The following is a 20,082-nucleotide window of genomic DNA, read 5'->3' as shown; positions in this document are numbered from 1 at the left end:
GTTTTATGTTCGGGGGGAAAGAAAAAGAAAAAGGAAGCAACATCACCTACCGGGGACAGCGTCGCTTTTTTGCTTTGTTTAAAGAAACGTGCTTCTTCTCGACGATGCGCCCCAGGTGATCGATAGCATCGCAGCATTGCTGAACTGTACCTGCTCTCAACACAAACAGAGATTGCTGAAGGAGATCTACAGCTGATCAGCATTAGCAAAGTAGCACTACAGGCTTATCGGCCTAGCTTTGTAATTAAAAAGGTGATTTTACAAAGGAGTATTTTTCATCCCTCAAAATACAACACTGCACATCCAAATACAAAACCCATGTTTAAGACTGCAGGACAGCAGAGCAAAGCACAGCCTTGTGTACAGGTCTGGGATGGAAGGGCTCTGCAGGTATTACAAAACCCACAAAGCAGGCCACAGCCCGTGCACCCCACTGAAGGCTATTATTTCAGGGGGTCAGTTCCTTGACCCGCACTTTTCTCATGTAGGTTAAACTGTATTATAGTTAATAATACAGCCACTGCAGGAGGAGAAGAGAAATAAAATAGTAAAACCATCTACAGGCATCTAGGGTTATTCGGGAAAGGGGCCTCACACAGCCTATTTTGACCTCTGTTACCAAGGAAGTTTTCTTTCTACGCTTTTTAACTATGGCAGTGATTTTTAAAAGAGTGAAATTTCATCTACGCTTTTTAACTACGGCAGTGATTTTAAAAGAGTGAAATTTCACTTGCTGAGAAAATTCACCTATATATGTCAAGATAAGGCGCTCTGAAGCTAACGGCGGTTGACGGCGGGACTGAATTGTAAGTGTTCTTGCTCATTAGTAGGGCTGTCACCAGGGAGGACAACAGAGCTTTAATCTGTCAAAAAATGAGACACCACCATCTGGCAAGTGAGAGGGGGAGGGGGTCTCCACGGCACTCGCTGTGAGAGCCACACCAGGGTCCACGCGCCCCGGGCCAGACCCCCATGCAGACTGAGGGGGGAGACCCCCGAGAAGTCTTCCAGCCCCAGAACTCCTGGATGGTCCTGACAGCTTCCGGACAGAACTTGACTGCAAAGACCATCATTTATTACTCTCTTTGCCACTCCAGCCTATTTCTGACTTAGTATGTTTAAACAACATCTTAATTACTGTCAAAATAGCCTTATTACAACCTTGTAAGGAAACCTACTTTCTACCTTCTAGCTGTCATTAGTGAATTCAGAGACAAGGGCCAGCTTTCTTTAGCTCGCGCCAGCCGTGCGCTTTCAGTGGAGCTTCACAGCAGGGCTGCCCACGTGCCCTGGCCAGGATCCCTGACCAACCAGGGGTCAAGCTGAGTGGACGCCGGGGGACACGGCGAGTCGTAGAGGAGGCACTGAAGCCTCTTGTTCCAAGCGGGTCTGAGGCAGCAGAGAGCGCCACCTCCCCTTCACTTACCCCCCGAAACGGGGATGTGAGGAGAAGACAGCACCTTACGAGGGGGTGACCTAGGCCCCCGTGGGGACAGGTTCCCTACGCACACAGAAAGCCCGAATGGGACCTACCCAAGGACCTCTCATCCGCATGTGCTAAGGCCAGGCTTTCCATGTATGTCACCAAGGCTTCGAACACAAACTGTTCTACCAGAGACTCTTCTTCCCTGCAAGATAAAGAATATTGAGCCTTATCTGAGAAGACAACAACACAGAAACAATGAAGGGAAAAAGTTATGTTATTAAAGAATACATACCTTAATGAAATTTGTCTTTAAAAATGCCTCAAATGTTTTAAAACATAAAACAACCTAAAACACTTCTGCAAGAAGAAAACCTGGTCAAAAACAGACCCAAGAGGCACGGGCTTTTTACTATTACAAGCACCCTCCTCCACCTGTGGACCTGCTCACAGCACATAACCTAAAACCTAAAGCCACTATTCTGACCACACTCCACACACCTCATCAAAATTACATGCAGCAGAAAAGAAGACCTGGTACTACGTTCACATTTTTTTTAAATAAAGGAATTTTAAAAGCTCTCTACCTATCCAAAAGTAAGTTAACATCAGCAGTCATCTCGGGGCCTTTTACAAGCATATCCGTCACACGTGAGCAACCACCTGGCCCACCAATGTCTGTGGACCATCCACTGATGTCACACTCATGGGTGGGCCTCAGGCACCGGCCAGCCTCTCCCTCGAAAATCTGTTCCTCAGTGACGCAGGACAGTGAATGATTAAGCGCACGAGGCCAGGCAGGGGCACCAAGGCTCGTGGGCGTTCTAGCCGTGTGACCAAGTGCAGGGTCACTGCTCCACCTCTGAGAGGTGGTGATTTCCTGGAACAGAACCGGAGTGGGGAACCAGCAGGTGCTGGAGGGTGGGGCAGGGCTCAGAACAAGACCGCACACCGCTGTTTGGTTCGGGAGGAATATCACCCTAATTTTTAAAATTTGAATCCTAGAAGGGGACCCACAAGCTCCACGTGTCTGCCACGACACCCAGATGTGACACTGACACTGAAGGGCTTCGCGCTGTGGGCCATGAAGGCGGACGGAGCGCAGGCGTCGGAGCGAGGGGCCAAGGCTCACCTGGAAGAGCAAAGCGCGGCCAGACCGCAGAACGGGGGGCTGGGGTCAGAGTCCCAGGCTGGCTACAGTAGCTTGTATCTTAGATGCCAAAACCACTTGAAGTAGCGAGGAGGAAATGACATGACCAAATGATACTCCAAATCCACGATCCCCAAGGAAAGCTCTCCAGAACAGTTCATGAGCTTGCAGGATGGAAGCACCCGAACTTGTACTTACATCACTCAACACGCAAGCCCTCGAACACAGTTCCCTCAGGCATCATTTCTCAAAGCCACCCGGAATGTAGTCCAGCAAATCTGAGCGTCTGAGAAAGACGGCAACAGGGGAAAGGGAACAAGGCCCGACAAGACGGAGGGGGGAGCACGGGCACACGGTCGGGTCAGACAGGGTAGGCGAGTTGGGTGGAGAGGGGCTCTCCACCCTGACAAACCCAGAGGAGCCAGGCCCAACGACCCCTGCGTGACGCCGCCCGCCAGCCCAGGTTCAGCCTGGACTGCCGACTGCACTCGCTGACCCCACAAGAGAATTCTGCTCTGACCTGCTCCTGACACCCAAGTCAGGCCACTGGGGTCTGAGAAGCAGAAACTAAAGGGTAGTCCACATTCTTGGACGGTATTTCTCCCAGATGTCAGTTGTGGGTCCACTTCACACATTTCTAGAGAGCTCTGCTTCCCAGGACTAACGATGGACTCTGTCAACCTACTTCCTTGGACCAGGCTCCTGTCCTCTCGGAGAAGCTGAAGCCAGTCTCTGTTCAGCAGAGTTTCCCAGGATCCTTTACCTGACAGTGAAAACACTGACCCAACCTTACCTGGCCGTGTCTATGCCTAACAGCTGCTTTCCAAAACCAAGAGCACACCGATTAGGGTACATACCAACATACAGAGAATGAAGCAAAAAAGCAAAGCAAGGGAACAAGTAACATCAAAGTCAGAAGAAGGATTAACTTAGGGCAGGGCGGATCTAAAATACTGATAACACTCAATTTCTAAACCTAGGTGATCAATATGCAGGAACTTCTGTTACTATTATTATTCTACAAACTTTACACACTTTAGGGTTTTCAAATTGAGGTATAACTGACGTACACTGTATCAGTTTCAGGTGTGCAACATAACAATTCGCTGTTTGTACACGTTACAAAAGCATCACTGCAGGCCTAGTTAACACCAGGCACCACGCCTGCTTACAAAATGTTTCGCCTTGTGATAAGAACTTTTAATATCTACTCGCTCAGCAACCTCCGTATCTAGGATACAGTGTTACTAACTGCAACTTCCATATCTAGGATACAGTGTTACTAACTGCAACTTCCGTATCTAGGATACAGTGTTACTAACTGTAGTCATCATGCTGTGCATTACACCACCAGGACCTACTTCTTTTATAACTTAAAGTTTGTAGCTTTTGATCCCCTTCACTCATTGCTCTGAGCCCCCAGCCCCTGGCTTTGGCAACCACCAATCTGTTCTCTGTATCTATGAGCTTGTTTGTTTGGTGTTGTTGTTTACAATTTCATATATAAGTGAGATCATACAATATTTGTCTTATTCTGTCTGACTTATTTTACTTAGCATAATGCCCTCTAGGTCCAACCATGTTGTCACAAATGGCAAGATTTCTTTCTTTTTTATGGCTGAGTAATATTGGCGCGCACGTGTGTGTGTGTGTGTGTGTGTGTGTGTGTGTGTGTGTGTGTGTGTGTGTGTGTGTGTGTGTGTGTGTGTATCAGATCTTCTATATCCATTCATCTCTCACTAGGCACTTAGGTTGCTTCCATGTCTTGGCTATTACAAATAATGCTGCAATGAACATGGGGGTGCATAAATCTTCTCAAATTAGTGTTTTCATTTTCTTCGGATAAATACCCAGGAGTGGAATTGCTGGATGGTATGGTAGTTCTATTTTTAATTTTTTGAGGAACCTCCACACTATTTTCCACAGTGGCTACACGAATTTACATTCCCATCAGCGGTGCACAAGGGTTCCCTTTTCTCCACACCCTCTCCAGCATTTGGTGTTTGTAGACTTTTGGATGACGGCCATTCTGACCACTGTGAGGTGGTACCTCATCGTGGTTTTGATCTGCATTTCCCTGAGGATTAGTGATGTTGAGCATCTTTTCAAGTACCTGTTGGCCATTTCTATGTCTTTTTTGGGAAAATGTCTTGTCAGATATTCTGCTCATTTTTTTAATCAGATTTTTTGCTATTGAGCTCTCTATATATTTTGGACATTAACCCTTTGTTAGATATATGATTTGCAACTATATTCTCCCATTCAGTAGGTGGCCTTTTCATTTTGTTGACCGTTTGCTGTGCAGAAATTTTTAGTTTGATGTAATCCCACTTGTTTATTTTTGCTTTTGGTGTCAGATTCAAAAAATCATCCCTAAGACCTATGTCAGGGAGCTTACCACACCTATGTCAGGGAGCTTAACACCTATGTTTTCTTCTAGGAGTTTTATGGTTTCAGGTCTTACGTTCAAATCTTTACTCCATTTTGAGTTAGTTTTTGTGAATGGTGTAAGACAGGGTCCAGTTTCATTCTTTTGCATGTAGCTGTCCAGTTCTCCCAACACCATTTATTGAAGAGACTGTCTTTCTCCACTGTGTATTCCTGGCTCCTCTGTCATAAAATTAATTGACCATATGTGTGTGGGTTTATTTCTGGGCATTCTATTCTGTTCCAATGATCTATGTGACTGTATTTCTGCCAACATCATGTTATTTTGATTACTGTAACTTGGTATAGTAGTTTGAAATCAGGAAGCGTGATGCTTCCAGCCTTGTTCTTTTTCAGGACTGCTTTGTCTTTTCAGGGTCTTTGTGGTTCCATACAAATTTTAGGAGTGTTTGCCCTATTTCTGTGAAAAAAGCCATTGGAATTTTGATAGGGATTGCACTGAATCTGGAGATTGCTTTGGGTAGTATGGAAATTTTAACAATATTAACTCTTCCAATCCATGAGCACAGAATATCTTTCTATTTATTTGTGTCTTCTTCAGTTTCCGTCATCAATGTCTTACAGTTGTCAGTGTACAGGTCTTTCACCCCCTTGGTTAAATTTATCCCTAGGTATTTTATTCCTCTTGAGACAGCTGTAAATGAGATTTTTTTTTTTTTGGCTGCGTTGGGTCTTCTTTGTTGCTGCATGCGGGCTTTCTCTAGTTGCGGTGAGCGGGGACTATTCTCCGTTGCGGTGCGCGGGCTTCTCATTGCAGTGGCTTCTCTTGTTGCAGAGCACAGGCTGTAGGCGTGCAGGCTTCAGTAGTTGTAGCACACAGGCTTCAGTAGTTGTGGCTCATGGGTTCTAGAGCACAGGCTCAGTAGTTGTGGCGCACAGGCTTAGTTGCTCCGCGGCATGTGGGATCTTCCCAGACCAGGGCTCGAACCCGTGTCCCCTGCATTGGCAGGCGGATTCTTAACCACTGTGCCACCGGGGAAGTCCTGAGATTGTTTTCTTAATTTCACCTTCTGATTGTTCACTATGAGTACATAGAAAGGCAACAGACTTTTGTATACTGATTTTGTATCCTGCAATTTTACTGAGTTTATTGGTTCTAACAGTTTTATTGCTGGAGTCTTTAGGATTTTCTATCTGTAATATCATGTCATCTGCAAATAGTGACGGTTTTGCATGTTTTTAAACATTCTTCTATACATATAGGTTTCACAATTTAAAATACGTATCAAAATGCCAAGGGCATTTTTCACAGAACTAGAACAAATAATTTTAAATTTTGTATGGAAATACAAAAGACGCCAAATGGCCAAAACACTCTTGAGAAAGAATAACAGAGCTGGAGGAATCACGCTTCCTGACTTCAAACTATACTGTACGGTAACCAAAACAGCATGGTATTTGCACAAAACAGATGTATAGATCAATGGAACAGAGTAGAGAGCCCAGAAATAAGCCCACGCACTTATGGTCAATTAATCTATGACAAAGGAGGCAAGAATATACAATGCAGAAAAGACAGTCTCTTCAATAACTGGTGCTGGGAAAACCGGACAGCTACATGTAGAAGAATGAAATTAGAACATTCATTCTCTAAGAGCATATAAAAAAATAAACTCAAAATGGATTAAACACCTAAACATATGACTGGAAACCTTAAAACTCCTAGAAGAAAACATAGGCAGAACACTCTCTGACATAAATTGTAGCAATATTTTCTGTCTCCTAAAGCAAAGGAAACAAAAGCAAAAAGAAACAAAGGAGGCCTAATTAAACCTAAAAACCTCTGCACAGCAAAGGAAACCATCAACAAAATGACAACCTACTGAACAAGAGAAAATATCTGCAAATGATACGATGAATACAGGACTAGTATCCAAAATATACAAACAGCTCAAACAGCTCAGTATCAAGAAAACAAAGACCTGAATAGACCTTTTTGCAAAGAAGACACACAGATAGCCAACAGGCACATGAAAAGATGCTCAACATCGTTAATCATCAGGGAAGTACAATCAAAACCACAATGACATATCACCTCACACGTGGCAGATGACTATCACCAAAAAGACCGCAAATAACAAGTATTGGCGAGGATGTGGAGAAAAGTGCACCTCATGCACTGTGGGTGGGAATGTAAATTAGTGCAGCCACTGTGGAGAACAGTGTGGAGATTCCTCAAAAAACTAAAACTAGAGCTACCACACAACCCAGCAATTCCACTCCTGGGTATTTATCCAAAAAACCCAAAAACACTTATCTGAAAAACTACATGCACCCCACTGTTCATAGCAGCACTATTCACAATTGCCAAGACACGGAAACAACCTAAGTGTCCATCAATGGATGAATGGATAAAGAAGATGTGGTAAGGGACTTCCCTGGCGGTCCAGTGGTTAGGACTCTGTGCTTCCACTGCAGGGGGCACAGGTTAGATCCCTGGTCAGGCCACAGAAAAAAATAAATAAATAAAAGATGTGGTAAATATATACAATGAATGTTACTCAGCCATAAAAAAGAATGAAATAATTCCATTTGCAGCTACATGGATGGACCTACAGAGTATTATGCTTAGTGAAATACACCAGACGAATACTGTATGATACCACTTGTACGAGAACTTTAAAAAATAAAACAAACATATGTATATAGCAAAACAGAACCAGACTCACAGATATAAAGAACAAATTAGTGGTTACCAGAGGGAAGGAGGAGGGGCAAAATAGGGGTAGGGGACTTAGAGACACAAACTACTATGCATAAAACAGATAAGCAACAAGGATATAATGTACAACACAGGAAAACAGCCAATATTTTATAATAAATATAAATGGAGCATAACCTTTAAAAATTGTGAATCACTACACTGTACACCTGAAACATACATTTTACCTCAACTATACCTCAATTAAAAAAATCAACACAGTGGCTTCAAACTCCAGTCGATTTTCATACAAACGTGCACATGCCCACACACACGCAGAGACAGATTCCTATCCATCCAGCTACTCTCTCTCTATCCATCTACCACCGATCTATCCATCCATCCATCTAAAATCTATCTACTTATCATCCACCTCCCTCTCCAACCATCATCCATCCACCCATCCATCTATCCACCCATCCATCCATCCATCCATCAATCCATCATCCATCCATCTATCCACCCATCCATCCATCCACCCATCCATCCATCCACCCATCCATCTATCCACCCATCCATCCATCCATCCATCTATCCACCCATCCATCCATCCATCTATCCACCCATCCATCCACCCATCCATCTATCCACCCATCCATCCACCCATCCATCCATCCACCCATCCATCTATCCACCCATCCATCCATCCATCCATCCATCCATCCATCCATCCATCCATCCATCTATCCACGCATCCATCCATCCATCTATCCACCCATCCATCCACCCATCCATCTATCCACCCATCCATCCACCCACCCATCCATCCATCCATCCATCCATCCATCTATCCACCCATGCATCCATCCATCTATCCATCCATCCACCCATCCATCCATCCACCCATCCATCCATCCATCCATCCATCCATCCATCCACCCATCCATCTATCCACCCATCCATCCATCCATCCATCTATCCACGCATCCATCCATCCATCTATCCACCCATCCATCCACCCATCCATCCATCCACCCATCCACCCATCCATCCATCCATCCATCTATCCACGCATCCATCCATCCATCTATCCACCCATCCATCCATCCATCTATCCACCCATCCATCCACCCATCCATCTATCCACCCATCCATCCACCCACCCATCCATCCATCCATCCATCCATCCATCCATCCATCCATCCATCTATCCACCCATGCATCCATCCATCTATCCATCCATCCATCCATCCACCCATCCATCCATCCATCCATCCATCCATCCACCCATCCATCTATCCACCCATCCATCCATCCATCTATCCACGCATCCATCCATCCATCTATCCACCCATCCATCCACCCATCCATCCATCCACCCATCCACCCATCCATCCATCTATCCACCCATCCATCCATCCATCTATCCACCCATCCATCCATCCATCCATCTATCCACCCATCCATCCACCCCATCCATCTATCCACCCATCCATCCACCCCATCCATCCATCCATCCATCTATCCACCCATCCACCCATCCATCCATCCACCCATCCATCTATCCACCCATCCATCCATCCATCCGTCTATCCACGCATCCATCCATCCATCTATCCACCCATCCATCCACCCATCCATCCATCCACCCATCCACCCATCCATCCATCTATCCACGCATCCATCCATCCATCTATCCACCCATCCATCCATCCATCCATCCACCCATCCATCCACCCATCCATCTATCCACCCATCCATCCACCCCATCCATCCATCCATCCATCTATCCACCCATCCATCCATCCACCCATCCATCCATCCACCCATCCATCCACCCATCCATCCATCCATCCATCTATCCACCCATCCATCCATCCATCTATCCACCCATCCATCCACCCATCCATCCATCCATCCATCCATCTATCCACCCATGCATCCATCCATCTATCCACCCATCCATCCATCTATCCACCCATCCATCATCCATCCATTTATCCATCCATCCATCCAACTAAAATCTATCTACTTATCATCCACCTACCTCTCCATTAATCATCCATCCCTCCATCATCCATCCATCATCTCTTATTTTCACAACTGCTCCCCTCATCACTATCCCAACTGCCATTTCCTGAGAGAAGTTATTCTGACCAAATGAGGTCAGATTCCTCATTATAAGATTCTTCAGTAATCATGTACCACTACTTAATTTTTTTTTTTTTTTCCCGTGCTGCACAGTAGTGGGATCTTAGTTCCCCGACCAGGTATTGAACCCGGGCAGCCGGCGATGAAAGCGCAGTGTCCTAACCACTGGACCGCCAGGGAATTCCCTGTACCGCTACTTAAAAGCACTAATTCCAGCTACAAATTTTACCTTTATCTCTGTGATTGGTTGAATATTATCTACCTGTCTTTTTTAAATGCAACCCTCACGAAGGGCTACATCTTTGTATCTCCAGCATTCGGCACGGTGCCTGGCACATAACAGTCTGACCTAGCAAACAGTGCTAAATGAACAAACGAACAAACACTACTACAACCTTAGGTCAGGGACTATCTTGTCCTTGGACTGTGAAACCACACTGTCACCGGTGTCCTGGTCCTCAGACCCACTCCCCACACAGCTCCTGGCAGGCGAATCCTGGGAGGAGCCTAGCCGTGCCGCCCCCTGCGCCCACTACCCAGGACTGGCCGTCTCTGGAAGTGGCCGTCACATCTACACTCCACAAAGAGACGCTCCTGGCCAGTCTCATTTCTCTCCCTTCCAAACCTCAAACTCCACAGCAAGGAGTAGAAAATGACTTCGTCTCCTTACATACTGTCCTCTTATCTCTGCCCTGTCCCTCTGACCTGAAATGCTTGGGGCCGGTTTCCACCCATCCCCTAAGCCTCATCCCAAGTATAAATGGTAAAGGAAGCCAGGAGGTACAGGGGGCCAGGAGGTACAGGGGGCCAGGAGGTACAAGAAGCCAAAAGCACAGGAGGTACAGGAGGCCAGGAGGTACAGGAAACCTCCCCTAACCATGTCAGACACTCCTCTTCCGTGCTTCAAAAGGCTGTGTATTACGGCTTTTGTTGGACTTTCCAGACTGTGTACTATTATGTGTCAATGTACTTCTCAACACGTTCCGAGCCTCTTCTTGAATGCAAACAGCAGTTTAGTTCATTATTTAATCCCCAGAACACAGCGCAGCATCCAGCATGTTAACTACTTACTAAACGCTTGATATATGACCGCGTGGATACGTGAACAGTGAGTCACTTTACAAAAGCACCGTTGACAATTTAAAGATCTTAGACCGCGTGACATAACGGAAAGATCCCACGGGCCCCAACAAAGACCCCATCTGCTGCAACTAAGACCCGACACAGCCAAAAAAAGAAAAGGAACATAAATAAATATTAAAAAAGAAAATTTAAAGATCTTTACACTCTTCCCCGTCAGGTAACTCACGCACCTGAATTCCCTGTAGATATTATTAAAAGCAAGTGATGCTCCCAGTCTCTTGAAAGCATTGGGGTGAAGTGCAAAGCTGTACAGTCGCTTGAAAAGTGATTTGGTGTTTACTGGACTGTTTTCCTGCTGCTGTGGTGTTGTCTGCTTAATGGACCATTTGAGGAATTCTTGAATACACCGACCACAAAAATCTCTTAAAGTACTGTCAGCTGGGTCCACAATTCCATCCTGAAACAAAGCATAAAATGACAACTGAATACCTTGGTCTGCCTCTGAGCATAACTGAAGTATGTTATGAAAATTAATTTAGAGCACTATTAAGGAAAAAAACAGACACTAGTCAAACCAATCTGATTGTCTAGAATCTAGACTCTAATAACAAATTCCTTTTGACATAATGAAAAGTTTCTTCTAAACAAATTAAGAAACTGAAATATACATGAAAAAAGAGAATACTTTAATTGTACAGCAACAAAGCAGACTTTCCTTCCCCTGAAGAAACACAATGATTATATCCTAAAAACTTCTGTTGTTGATTCTACCTCATAACATTATCTGAAATGCTTTATTTATTGAGGATAAATAGAATAAGACCCTTGCAAGTTTCAAGGAAACTGTAACGCTACACAAAGAAAAATAGTAGAGATGTGGTTCTAAAAGTAGAACTTTCTATCAGAGCAGTCTCCAGAAAGGCACAGTCTCTAAATACTTGAAAAAACAGCCAAGGAAATTTGAGTGCTTTTGTTTCTCTCTTAGATCCACACAGGAAAAGTTTAACTTGAGAAAGTACACAGAAACTGAAATAGGGGGATTCTTTCTAACATGACCTGGTTCCTTGCTACGTGCAACACCTTTGATCACACTGCGAATCAGAATTCACGGAGATGATGGTAATGCACCGCGGAAACGGGCAGAGGAGTGGGCAGCAGGGGCACGAGTGCGCTGGAGCGCGCCAGCCTCCACCTCCGCCTTCACCTCTTCTTTTCTTTCCGTAAACTCTCTCATATTACATTTCCACTGCCACCTGGTTTTTTCCTGAAGCCCTGACTTAAGCTACCTTCAAGGATCAAAAGGGGAAAAGAAACAGCTAAGATGGAAACTTTAGAATAGAAACATCAGAATAAATCCGTCTGAGTGAAATAAGCCACAAGTTAAATTTAATTAAATGGATCTGTCATAGGCAGGTTTCACACTAGACACTGCAGGGAATTAAACCACAGGTACAATGATGTCATCGTCCTAATTACAAATGTTCAGTAACTCCCACTGCCCACAAGTGGCAGCCAGTTAGGCAACCTCTGAGAGGGAAAGCAGCTGTGTTAGTAACTACACACACAACAGGGGCAACAGGGGCAACAGGGCTGGCCTGGGCAAACTGCAACGGACGGTGGCCCTACATGCAACGACACACCTCACCTCAAACTTAACAGAAAGTGACCCACAGATTCAAACAAATCAGTCTGCAAAAACATGGAATTAAAGGATGTTTGTTTGCACAAACTTGCTATGTGTTCAACTGGGCATTTTTTTAAAAAATTTATTTATCTATTTTTGGCTGTGTTGGGTCTTCGGTGCTGCACGCGGGCTTTCTCTAGTTGTGGCGAGCGGGGGCTGCTCTTCCTTGCGGCGCGCGGGCTTCTCATTGCTGTGGCTTCTCTTGTTGTGGAGCACAGGCTGTACGCACGCGGGCTCAGTAGTTGTGGCTCATGGGCTCTAGAGTGCAGGCTCAGCAGTTGTGGCACACGGGCTTAGTCGCTCCGCGGCATGTGGGATCTTCCTGGACCAGGGCTTAGAACCCGTGTACCCTGCACTGGCAGGCGGACTCTTAACCACTGCGCCACCAGGGAAGTCCCTCAACTGGGGATTTTGATTCCAAAGTCAGTATATGCCAAAACAAAAGTATAGGTTGAAATAATAGGTAAATATCAATTAAGATGATATTTAAAGAAATCAAATGTAGTTATTTGCACGAGTTCAGAATATTAAAATCAGATCAGTGTGGAAAGACAGTAAGGCTTTAGCTGACCTCACTGCCTCTGCCCGCAGTGAGCCAGTGACCCCACCCTAACAATTCCACCTCTACTGTCTCAGGACACTTCTATGTAAATGGTGAACTGCGATGTCTAGGGGTTTTGAGTTACTGAATCTGAATGCAGGAGGAAACAGGACCAGCTCAAAAAATTCCTTTTACTCTGAACTAGTACATCATAGTTTAAAAAAAAAAAAAAGAGGATACTGCAACTCTGATAGAAGTCCAAGAACATTCTTACGCACCCTTTGCACCCTCAACAAACACACACACACACACACACACAGCCTTAATGTAGATGAAGTTTGTCAAATTTATAACCATCCTCCCAAAAGGAACAAAACAAAAACATCTATTTGCTTGTAGCTATTTAAAAGTATCACTTAATAAGCATAGCACCTTGTTCATTAAATGCCATCTCACCAAAACAAAAGAAAAAAGATGATCCAATCTAGCTAGATGTTACATTTTGATACCTTGACAGGTAGCTTTTCTTAAAGTTCTGAGTATTGATCACATATAACCAGCTGATGGGAACAGCAGGAAAAGAACCATTACTCACCAGTATTGTTTCTAGTAAGGCAACAGTGTCCTGACTCTCAAATTTCTTATTGTTGGTGAACCAGTGAATCAGCTGCATAACTAGAGGTTCATACAGTTGCCTCGGCACCTGAAGGAGTAATAACATCAGAATTTACTTTTTTCATGTAAATTTTATATCAGAGAGAGTTCTATTTATGTGACAGGAGCAAAATTAAGCATAATACTGCTGTGGTTATATTAGTTTCCTTCTCTAGTTAAACTCTGTGACGAACACGGTCTAACTTCTTCCTAAGAGTCCGGCAAAGAAAAATACGCACCCCAAGACTTACTGCTCCTCTAACGAGGAGGGCAATTAGGGTCGACAGTGACGGTTTCTATCGTTCATCCTGACTAACCGGAGCCTGAGCTGAACAGAAGGCATTCTGTTCACACCCCCGTGGTGACAAAGCAGAAGCCAGGTCAGCGTCCTCTGCACACAGACTTCCAGGCTGTATATATCACAGAACAAGAGGAGAAGACGCACCGCCCCTCCCCCTCCGCTGCCCTGCCGAAAGAAGGGAAACTAGTCTTTACTCCTTGGAGATGCGGGTTCTCACCCTAACCTTCGCAAATGTAAATACAGTCTCTCCAGGGCCCAGAGAGCCCTGTGGGTGTCTGGCTCCTACAATCCAGGGCGGCTCCCAGGCCTGGAGAGAAGTTTTACTGTCCTTTTGGATCAGAGCAATTTCCTGAGACAAATGGTTATGCATCTAACCCTCATTCTCTATTAAGAGTAAATGTTCACAGCCCGAGTGAAGGGGAACATTCCCAATCTTCATGTCTCACAAGGCTGGCCCTACAGGAGCACTGAGAAATCTAGCGGAGTTCTACTTCCCCGCTGATACTCAGCTTAAGAACAAAGCACGTGGTATGGACACCACATCAAAAATCACGTGAGGGATGTCCCTGGCAGTCCACTGGGGGACCGCGTGCTTCCACTGCACGGGGTGTGGGTTCCATCCCTGGTCAGGGAACTAGGATCCCGCAACGCTTGCTGCGGCCAAAAAATAAAATTAAATTTTTAAATTTTTAAAAAAAAAAGCAAAAATCACGTGAAATGTCTGGGGCTCAGACTAAACAACAAGTTCTCTTGCACCCGGGTATTTCTCCAAAAAATATCTTTCTAAACTTTGAAGCAACTTTTAGACTTAATCAAAGTAAAAGAATCTTACCTTTCGGTTTGGAAATTTAACCTGGTCTTAAAGCATCACTTCTTTTTCCCCCCCCAAAAGAATTATTTTGTATTCTTAGAACATAAATTATATATATGTACACACGCACCATTTATAGAAAATGTAGAAAACCAACTATAATCCTACATCCAAAAGGTAACCACTGTTAACATTCAAAACCAGTTAATTCAGTATATTTTATTTATACACATTTAAATATGTGTATACACGTGTGTAAAAATATACACTTTTGTAACCACTTTTCTGCCCCTTAATTTTGAATACTTTCCATGTAAATACATAAGCTACATCAATATCTTTATTAGATGCCTGCTATCTCATATATGGATAAACCATGATCCAGTTACCCAAATCCTGTTGTCAGAAATGCAGTATTTCTAGTTTATGTCTGTCTTATACAAACCACTCTGAACATCTCTCTGGACAAGGGCTGCTGTCCACACTCCCACCTGCCAGGACTCACAAGCCCCTTTCTCTACAAGCTTGGCAGCACTAAACACTGCCAATTTTTAAAATATTTGACAACTGCTGCAATCCATAGCATTTTAATTTGAATTTCCTTGTTTACTAAAAAGGTTGAATATTTAAAACATATTTAATTGGCCATATGTACTTCTTTGTTCACGAGCTGCCCATTTTTGTTCTTTATCCATTTGCCCATTTTAAAATCTTATTATCTTCAGCACAATGTGGAAAAAAAAATTTCCCTACATCATGTGTATGTCAAAACTGTGGGTTTTGTGCCATTCAGTGGTTTTAAATACTTATAAAGTCAGAACTATCAATACACTAACAGTTTTCTTCCACAGATCTCCCTTCAATACCTTGTATGAAAATGTCCCTTTCTACACAAACTGTATGGAAAGACACCTATAACGTAACGATAAAATCCACCCAAGTAGCAGAAATCACATTTTACATAAAAGAAAGCATTTTTGAATGCTATAATCCTACTTTTTATCTGTAAAACAAGATTTATATGTATGCTTATAAAAATTTATATAAAATTTATATGTATGCTATGTTTTACAAAGATCTAGGAGTATTTTCACCAAACTTTCGGCAGAGGATACAGTGGCTTTTCCTGGGGAATAATGGTGGGAAAGGGGTGATGACATGGAGGTTCACTTTTAGCATCATATGTTTCTATATTAATTAGTATATTTTACCAATGAAAAAGACCATCCCAATCCAAAGATACACACAGACATGCTATAATTCATCACATTTTTCTATAATATTTCTAGAGTTTATTTTTCCTTCTAAATCCTTTTAATTTGAAATTAACCTCTCATATGTTAGTCAAATGCTCTAATAGAATTTATTAAATGTTCCATTTTTAATTAACTTAAAAAGCCCATTTTACCACACATACAATATTTATGTGTACACATGGGTCCACTTGCCGACTGCCAGACAGTCCCACTGACATATCTGTGCACAAGTTCAACCCCATTATGATTAACGTGGCTTCTTCTTAATGTCTGTTAGGGCAAGAAACCCTTCAGTACCTGACCCTGCCAAAATTTTTCTTGGTTAGGCTCCAGCAATTATTCTTCCAGATTACTTTTGACGTTCAAAATGAAATTCCGGGATTTTTGCTGGAACGATACCAAACTTACTGAACGATTTGGAAAGAGCTCAAATTTTTTCAATATTGATTCTTTTTTTTTTTTGGCCATGCCGCCCAGCTTGCGGGATCTTAGTTCCCCAACCAGGGATCAAACTCGGGCTACCTGCAGTGGAAGCACTAAGTCCTAACCACTGGCCTGCCAGGGAATTCCCTCAATATTGATACTTCAGGTACACATTACTTTCATTTTATATTCATAAAATATATGTTTGCCTGGCATATTAAAGTTTTTTCCTAGATGTTTTATTTTACTTCATTTTATTTTTTACGCTGCGCCATGTGGCTCGCGGGATCTCAGTTCCCCAACCAGGGACTGAACCTGGGCCACAGCAGTGAAAGTCCAGAATCCTATCCACTAGGCCACGAGGGAACTCCCCCAGACGTTTTATTATTATTACATTTTTTGATGCTGTTATGAATGTTATGTTGTAAACATATTTTCCAAGTGGTCAATGCTACAATAGAATATGAGACATATTAGAACACTAATACATGAGAATTCTATTTTGTAATTCATCAGCTTTCTCCTTTATTAATCCTTAGATTTATCAGTTGATACTCTGGGCTTTCCATATTTTTTTAAAACTGTATTCAAAATAATAATTTTTTTCCTTCCTTTCTCCGACGTCCCTGACCTCAGGGACCTCATGGCCTGATGAGAGACCCAGAGGCTAACCAGTGCAAATAACTTACTAAACACATAGGAAGCCATTCTGAGCAACCACTCCACACGCAGGCCCTGCTCCGGGTCGGGGCTGGAGGTGCCTGTGAACAGGCCACGTCACGTCTCACCCCAGCACCCACCTCAGCCGAAGCACAAGGCAGCATCACTGCGTCATGGCTGGGGAGGATTTGGCTGTGATATTCAGGTAAACATTCTTCATCATTTTTTTAAAGACAAAATTAAACTATTCCTGATTTACCAAAACAAAATACCTTCTTGGCCTATATGAAGAGAATCGCTGCTTATGAAACCTATTTCTGTGGTAAATTTCCAGTTTTACCCCAAAATCCTATTTAATCATGGTGCATCTTAAGGCACTGCTGGACTGTATTCGCTCACATATATACTGAAGGATATTCCATCTATATTTATAAGTGAGTTTTTCATTTAGTTTTCTTTTTTATGTGTGCACCCTTATATCAGGGTTCTGCCAGCTTCATAAAATAAAGAATCTGAATGTCTTCCGTGTCCCAGCAGCAAAGGAGAATCCTGTCCAAAAAGCCACGAGGAAGAGATGACCTGCTGACATCTCCAAGTGCCCCCGACTGCTGGCCACGGCCCCTCCTCTCTTCTTCAGCCCTACGTGGCAGAGCCGGTAGCAGAATCAGCCGTAGGGGCTAGACTCTCGTACTTAGTCCCGTAATGCCTGAATGAATTACTCCCCTAACGTAACCCCTTGGGGCCTGTCCCTGAGGAAGGAGGCCAGAGTCGGAAGGGCAGCAGCCAGGTGGCAGGTTTTCAAAGACCCCAGAGTGGCCCCAACGTGCAGCGAGCTTTGACCATCACTGAACTAGACAGGACTTTTAAAAAAAATTTTGTAACTGTTTCAAATTCAAAGTCATGCACTTACCTGATCTACATCACATGCCAGTCGAAGCAGCACAGGAAAAGTGCGCTTATAGAGCTGGTACATGGGTGGGGGGCCCAGGCCACTGTCAGGCATCTGAGTGGCTTTTCCCAGCATAAACATGACAATGCTGTGCAGAAGTTCACAGGCTGCAACCTGAAACAGGCCAGGGGTCCAACAAAGGTTAAGAGCAGTTTGAAATGCTACACAATGTAGCCCTTTAAAAAGGAAAACTTCTGCAGAAGATAACTATCCCACCCAAAAATAAATGAACTGGAAGTGGCACTTCTTGTTGTATAAAATTCATGCTTCCGTTCACTTTGATCTGGAGCCAACAGTGAAGATTTAAAAGATTTAGACATCAGGGCTAAGACATTCGTAAGAGACGTATTTCCATGCTGCCGTATCACAGAACTCTGCTTCATGTGTTAGCACACTTTCAACTGTCACTTTCAGTAAATACATTTCTAAAGCACAAATTTTGGAAATGTACAGATTAATATGAAGACTTGAGATTATCTGTTTCTAATCTCCCAGGTTGAAGAGATCATCAAGCACAGACTAAAACTCCCTTTTCAACGCCCTCTGTACTGTCTTCTATCAGGAAGAGTTCTAGTGTATTAATGTTCTGCCAGGTTATCGTCTGTTATTCAGATAATTTATGTTTAACTTCCATTTTCCAAGGACACATACTTCTGATAACTGAATAGTTTCCTGATTACTATACTAGAGAAAACACAAAATCCGTGAAACACAATACGTGTTTCCTAACGAATACACGTCTAACCACAGCGGGTGATCAGTGAGTACTTTGGTTTGTCTGTCGCCGGCCGAGAGTGCCAGCTCTGTGACGCGCGGCAGGAATGGGTCCAGGTGGATGATGGGCTTCATGTCCGCGAAGGGCACTGCGAAGCCGAGCCTCCTCTCTCTGTCCCAGGCCACACAGCGCCTGGCCCTCTCCTCGGGGGACACTGCTGTCAGAGAGATGCAGAGCGCTTTCGGTCAGTCCCTCCTCGCTCCAGGACGGCCCCTGGCTCACCCCCTCCTGCTCTGTTTACCACGCATGTACAAACCACCACACACTGTTTCTGAATTTGACTTAAAAGCAAGCTATTTTTAAACAAGTCTAATAGTCTGGAATGTTTAATTTCCAATTTCAGTAAGAGTTACTCTTCTGCAGAAAAATGATAAATGCACAATACTCTAATTAAGTATCTCCTTTATAACACTTATTTTCCTAATAGAGGCTCTGACTTCTGAAATGCCCAAATCACCAATACATTTAATATGAAATTTTAAAGGTAAAAATACCAATTCTTACTAATCAAAATTGCTAATTCCGATCAAAAACAACTTAAATTATCCAAGTATTAAGGATATCAGGTTAAAAAAGATAACTTTGAACTCCTGACACAATGTTTAATATAAAGGTGCATCAAGCTAGATTCTGCTTCAGAAAGGAAAAGACCCCAGATCCCAGCGCATGAGCACAAAGAACCCCACAGGCTGCAGGGCACAGTGGAGTGTTCATCCTCTTACCTGAAAACACATAAATGACATATAGGAGCAAATATCAGAACACACCATGACCTGTATGCATCCAAATACATCCATGCGGTTAGTGTGCTTTAAGGAAAGGTCACCTGTTATGAGGTGTTTGCTGATCTGTCCCCCAAGACGGCCAAGCACTTGCACGACTTGAACCCGTATTTCTTCTAAGGACAGTGCTTCATGCTGCAAACACGGTGACAAGTTAAACATCAGAGAGAGTCGTGAGCTGAAAGAAACACTGCTCTACCACCCTCCCCACTGTTGACGCCTCCAATGGCTCATTATATCCTACACGGCACTGCAGTTAATTTTATTGCAAATTCATGAAAAGAAGTCACATCTCTTCCAATTTTGCAGTTAGATGTCCATTTCCTAGACCATCGGTTCCAAAGTTTTGG

General features: G+C 43.6%; 1 protein-coding gene across 13 annotated transcripts in view; it reads right to left on the bottom strand.

Annotated features, from left to right (window-relative positions):
* PRKDC (protein kinase, DNA-activated, catalytic subunit) overlaps positions 1–20,082 on the bottom strand; it is a 152,519-nt gene that overhangs the window by 93,148 nt on the left and 39,289 nt on the right. For 7 of the 13 annotated variants that reach the window (XR_014236507.1, XM_082364132.1, XM_082364137.1 and 4 more), the window contains 7 exons: positions 19,777–19,867; positions 18,944–19,107; positions 18,137–18,289; positions 13,717–13,824; positions 11,127–11,353; positions 1,534–1,628; positions 51–186 (listed from right to left, as the gene is read on the bottom strand). Coding sequence is in view for 12 of the 13 variants with exons in the window: in XM_082364132.1 (XP_082220258.1) it covers positions 51–186; positions 1,534–1,628; positions 11,127–11,353; positions 13,717–13,824; positions 18,137–18,289; positions 18,944–19,107; positions 19,777–19,867 (974 nt within the window). In the remaining variant the exon portion in view is untranslated. The remainder of the gene's footprint in view (positions 1–50; positions 187–1,533; positions 1,629–11,126; positions 11,354–13,716; positions 13,825–18,136; positions 18,290–18,943; positions 19,108–19,776; positions 19,868–20,082) is intronic. The other 6 variants (XM_082364139.1, XM_082364133.1, XM_082364140.1 and 3 more) reach the window with 4 other exon arrangements.

This window comes from Balaenoptera borealis (assembly GCF_965194805.1).
Source record: "Balaenoptera borealis genome assembly, chromosome: 17".
Lineage (NCBI taxonomy): Eukaryota > Metazoa > Chordata > Mammalia > Artiodactyla > Balaenopteridae > Balaenoptera > Balaenoptera borealis.
Note: the sequence above shows the minus strand (reverse complement) of the source record. Positions and strands in the feature narration are given on the sequence as shown.